Raw genomic sequence first — 5,239 nt, forward strand, 5'->3', positions numbered from 1 at the left:
AAAGAAAATTTAAAAATCACATATAAACAAAATGCTGTCCCCTCCAGGTTTTTGTTTTCATCCATTTCCTGTTTTCTTCATTTATTATAGTATCCTGAGCATTTTCCTCAGATTAAACAACACTATTTTTAAATTTAACTTTTGATGGCTGCATAGCATTCTTTCATTGTGTATGTGATCATTTAATACATTTCTTCAGATGTATGTATATATGTGTGTTCTGCTCTTAGACATTGTATCAATATCCAAGTCTTTTTCATCAGTACACCCACTATTCACTTATCAACTATTTTGGTACCTGAAACTTTGCATTTCCAACAAAAGCAAAAAATCTACTATCTGGCTATTTTGTGTATTAATGATGTACATCTGGCAGTAATAAACGTTGAGGTGTGAGGCCAGGTAATGCTGGCTATGATAGTTAAGGTTACCTGTCAACTTGCCTTGGACCATATTTCTCAGTGGTTTGGCAATTGTGTAATGATATAGTCATCTTTCATTTTGTGATCTGATGTGGCCAACCTCCATTTACACATTATGCAAATTTTCAATACTGACCTGGATTTTGGAATGTAGCCATGTCAATAAGTGAGGAGTGGGTGTATAACAAATCTTTATTCTTTCTTCTTCACCATTACTAAAGTGTTCGCATTTCTTTCTAAATCTGCTCTATTTAGAAAGAATGAACTATTCCTTGAATGTTTATTAGATTTGCCTCCTATCAACAGAGGAGATATTTTTTGTCTGTTTATAGATGCACTGATATCAACCCTAAGGCAGCAGCTTGCACTCTGGAGACAGCACGCTGTAACAAAGTTCATATTCAACCTGTGATTACGGATTTGGTAAGATGTTAACTCCTGTCCAGTAATAATAAATTGCTTTTTCAAATAAGGTCAGGATTCTTTATGTCAAATTTGTGCATTAAACATTAACTCAACTAAGCAGTATGGCACATACAAAGCATATTCTTGACTGATGTACAGTTGTCAAGAAAACATTGCATTATGTTAAGAGTGAAAGCAAAGGAGTTTTATTAATAACGCTTGAGCTGGGCAGCACTAAGTGAAAATATAAAGCACTTAGCAACTTAAGTGGATAAAGGGATCTATAAACAAACAGAACAAAGGAAAGGTAGGGGTTTAATGACTGATTATAGATGCTCAACTTCATAAAAAGTCCACCACTTGGCTAGGAAGAAGTGAGTTACCACCTAGCTGCATGGTGCTAGCTGGTTCAGTTATACATGATTGCAGTCATGAACACATTTCTACCCCCACTCCCACCACCACCACCACCCCCCAAGATCAAATTGTTTATATCTTAACATATTCTTCCCATGAATGAAAGATTTATATTCTGACCTTGTGCTTTCTGGAATGCATGTTGGCCCTGTCATTCTTACATCTGACACAAGTGCCTCCAGTTTGAAATTTTTTCTTTTACACAATCCATCTTCTACATAGTTCAAAAGAAATGTATTTTGGCTTGTATTTGTCAGGCATCGTTTGGTCAAAAGTGACAGTTAATTCAACTGGCTTGAATAAAAAGGGGAATTTGTTTGGTTTCTGTCACTGGAAATCCCAACAGTCGTGGCTACAGACACTCAAATGATATTACAGGCATATGTTTCTTAGCTGTGAGATCTCTGGTGGCACTACTCCTTGGCAGCAGTTCATTTTTGTTAACAAGGTGCTTGCATATCTATATCTTCTTTCTTAGCCACCCCCACCTGCCCAAGGACAGATACTCTTTCAACTCAGCTATTATTCTAATCAATTATTCTAGCAAATAGCACCAGAATGTGTATTAATTTAACCAACATGTGTTATGTACCAATCTCTCAAATGCCCACTGTAGCCAAGGGTATCAGAATATGGGGATGGTTAACTTGTTGTTGTGAAGTACCCGCAGGTTGGTACCAACTCATAGTCACCCTATGCACAACAGAACGAAACACCACCTGATCTGCACCAACCTCACGATCATTAGTACACTTGAGCCCATTCCTGCTGCCACTATGCCAATACAGCTCATTGGTGGTCTTCTTTTTCTCTGACCTTTCACTTTACCAAGCATGATGTCCTTTTCCAGGAACTGCTCCCACCTGACAATATGTCCAAAGTATGAGGGACAAAATCTTGCCATCTTGGCTTCTAAGAAGCATTCTAGTTGTACCTCTTCAAACACATTTGTTTGTTCTTCTGGCAGACAGTGATACTTTGAATATTTGTGTGCAACACCGTAACTCAAATGTATCAAATCTGCTTTGATTTTCCTTATTTGCTGTCAGTCTTTCACATTCATGTGAGGTTAATGAAAATACCATGGCTTAGTTCAGGCGCACCTTAGTCCTCAAACTGACATCTTTGTTATTGTACTCTTTAAAGAGGTCTTGTGCAGCAAATTTGATTAATTTCTTGACTGCTGTGTCCATAATTACTATTGAAACATATGTGTATTATGGGTAGAACATAAAACATTTAGAGGTAGAATAAATTAGGATGGTTTTTTTTTCCTTTTAACAGATGAGAAAACTGAAAGTCACATAGCTAATAAAGTGATAAACCCAAGACTTAAACCAAGATCTGAATCCCAATCTAGAGGCCCCACTGTTATTTAGGGCAAGAGTGATGGCTGTCCATGCCAGTAGTAGTTCTTCACTAGTTAAAGTTGACCAACCAAAATACTGAGTACTGACTTGAGACAAATAAGCAAGAGATAGGCTTCAGATAGGTATAATCAATTTACAAAACTCTACATTCAGAATACAGTACACAAATTACCATAACTATCATGTACAATAAAATCGTTTAAAAAGTAATAATTTAATTGTTGTAAAGAAATAAAAAATCCTCACCACTAGACCAATAAACAACATCCATATAAATAGAGAAAAGATTGAAATGTCAAAGACTTTATTTTGCTCAGATCAACCACGAACACTCATGGAAGCAGCAGTCAAAAAATCAAATGACATATTGGATTAAGCAAATCTGCACAAGACCTCTTTGAAGTGTTTAAGAGCAAAGGTGTCAATTTGAGGACTAAGGTGCGCCTGACCCAAGCCATGGTATTTTCAATAATCTCATATGCATATGAAAGTTGAACAGTGAATGAGGAAAACCATTGAAGAATTGATGCTTTTGAGTTATGGTGTTGGAGGAGACTATTGAAAGTACCATGGACTGCCAAAAGAACAAACAGATTGGTGTCGTAAAAAGTACACCCAGAGTGTTCCTTGGAAACCAGGATAATGAAACTTCGTCTCTCACAGTTGGGACATGTTATCAGAAGGGACCAGTCCCTGGAGAAGGATATCATGTTTGGTAAAGTGGAGGGTCGGAGAAAAAGAGGAAGACCCTAACTAGATGGATTGGTACAGCAGCAATGGACTTAGGCATAGCAGTGATTGTGAGGTTGGCCCAGGCAGTGTTTCAGTCTGCTGTGCCTAGGGTCACTATGAGTCGGTCCCTACCTGATGGCATTTAACAACTTTCATTGTATTTTTAGTTTTACAAGAAAGTTTTCCTTTAAATTTGTGCTACACTTTTCCTTATATTCTAAAACTAAACACAACTATACCTTTGATTGACTCAGGGTCATTGACAGGAATAGTTACTCTGTGACACGTGGTAATGAGTCCTCATGTGGTACTGTATGATTATGCGCTGGACCAAAAGGTCAGTTTGAAATGCTAGGTCAGTGGTTCAAACTCACCAGCTGCTCCTTGGAAACCCTATACAGGGTCTATGAGTCAGAACTGATTCAGCAGCACTTAACAACAACAACAAGACCTATTCAAGAATGTTTGCCTGAATAAATAGTTGTAGTCTTACTTTTAGTTTTAATTTTCTTTCCTTTTGTCTATTCTAAATGTACTATGTCACCATTGCTTATCGATAGCATTTTCATGTGTTTGTGCTAGAAAACCAAACAACCAGTTTAGTACACTTGTACTTGTTTGTGTGTGTTTATGTGTGTGTGTGTGTGTGTGTGCATTACCTGGCTTAAAATTCTGATTATTGTTAAATACATTTAGGTTAAAGGTTTGCTACCAAGATTGAAGGAAAAAGTTGATCTTCTGGTGTTTAATCCTCCCTACGTAGTGACTCCACCTGAAGAGGTAAGCCATACAACAAAATTTCATGCTTAATATTTTCAGTTCTTTTGTTTCTAAAATCAAATGAACTTCATATGAGCTGCTACTACCACAAATTGCTGCAGTTTTGCTCCTGTCAGTAATCGGGTGCTATCGGTAGACCCTATACAGGGTTGCTAAGGAGCTCTGGTAGCGTAGTGGTTATGAATCGGGCTGCGAACCTTAAGGCCAGCAGTTCGAAACTACCAGCCGCTCCGCAGGAGAAAGATGAGGCGTTCTGCTCCCGTAAAGATTTACAGCCTCGGAAACCCTGTACAGGGTCACAATGGGTCAGAACCGACTCGACGGCACTTAACAACAACAACATACAGGGTTGCTATGAGTTGGAATCAACTCAGTGGCACTTAACAACAACAATTGCTAGGCAAAGGAAGGAAACCTATAAGTAATGGAATTCATTCTTTGACATATTCCTAGAAATCCTGCCCAAATCAGGACATTGGTATTTAAATAGTCTCTCTTTCTCTATTTCTCTGACACACACACATATCTTTTATCATGACTGACAGATTTGCAAAATCATCTTAATCAACCTTAAGTTCACATTGAAAATTTTTCTGAAAGTTTCCCACTCTCCAATTATGGAGCTGTGTGTTAATGCACCAGACTGCAAAGCCGTTTGAACAGGGTCGGTGGTTCAGGCTCACCAGCCACTTCTTGGAAACCCTATACAGGGTTGTTATGGGTTGGAACCGACCCAATGACACTTAACAACAAAAACAATGACCATAATAAAACAGATTTCCTCCTTTAGAGCTATTACCAGAATGTGGAAGAAGGGAAGCAATTCTCATTTCAGATAGAGAAAATAATTATCTAGAAATTTATGATGAAATCTCAATAATTAAGTAAATCATATTAACCATTTCCATGTTTAAAGAGAGAATAGTCAAGGCAGATAAGGTTTAATGTTGTATTAAAGCTAGTTTTTCTTTTAATTATTGTGCCTGTTTTATTCTTTGATCTTCACATTTTGGCAACAATGATAGATGTTACATTCTTTTCCACCCAGATGGGAAAGATCTATATAGTTGCTAATACTACTAATGGCAAGGAGCTCTGGTAGCGTAGTGGTTA

At 37.6% G+C, this 5,239-nt stretch overlaps 1 protein-coding gene across 2 annotated transcripts in view; it reads left to right on the plus strand.

Moving 5' to 3' along the window:
• The window catches only part of LOC102842852 (hemK methyltransferase family member 2-like), an 18,491-nt gene that overhangs the window by 3,744 nt on the left and 9,508 nt on the right, over nucleotides 1-5,239 (plus strand). Inside the window, exons 3-4 of one of the 2 annotated variants that reach the window (XM_006862507.1) lie at nucleotides 755-845; nucleotides 4,043-4,126. In XM_006862507.1, coding sequence (XP_006862569.1) covers nucleotides 755-845; nucleotides 4,043-4,126 — 175 coding nt within the window. The remainder of the gene's footprint in view (nucleotides 1-754; nucleotides 846-4,042; nucleotides 4,127-5,239) is intronic. The other variant, XM_006862508.1, reaches the window with a different exon arrangement.

The sequence above is a fragment of the Chrysochloris asiatica genome, unplaced genomic scaffold, assembly GCF_000296735.1.
Source record: "Chrysochloris asiatica unplaced genomic scaffold, ChrAsi1.0 scaffold00049, whole genome shotgun sequence".
NCBI lineage: Eukaryota > Metazoa > Chordata > Mammalia > Afrosoricida > Chrysochloridae > Chrysochloris > Chrysochloris asiatica.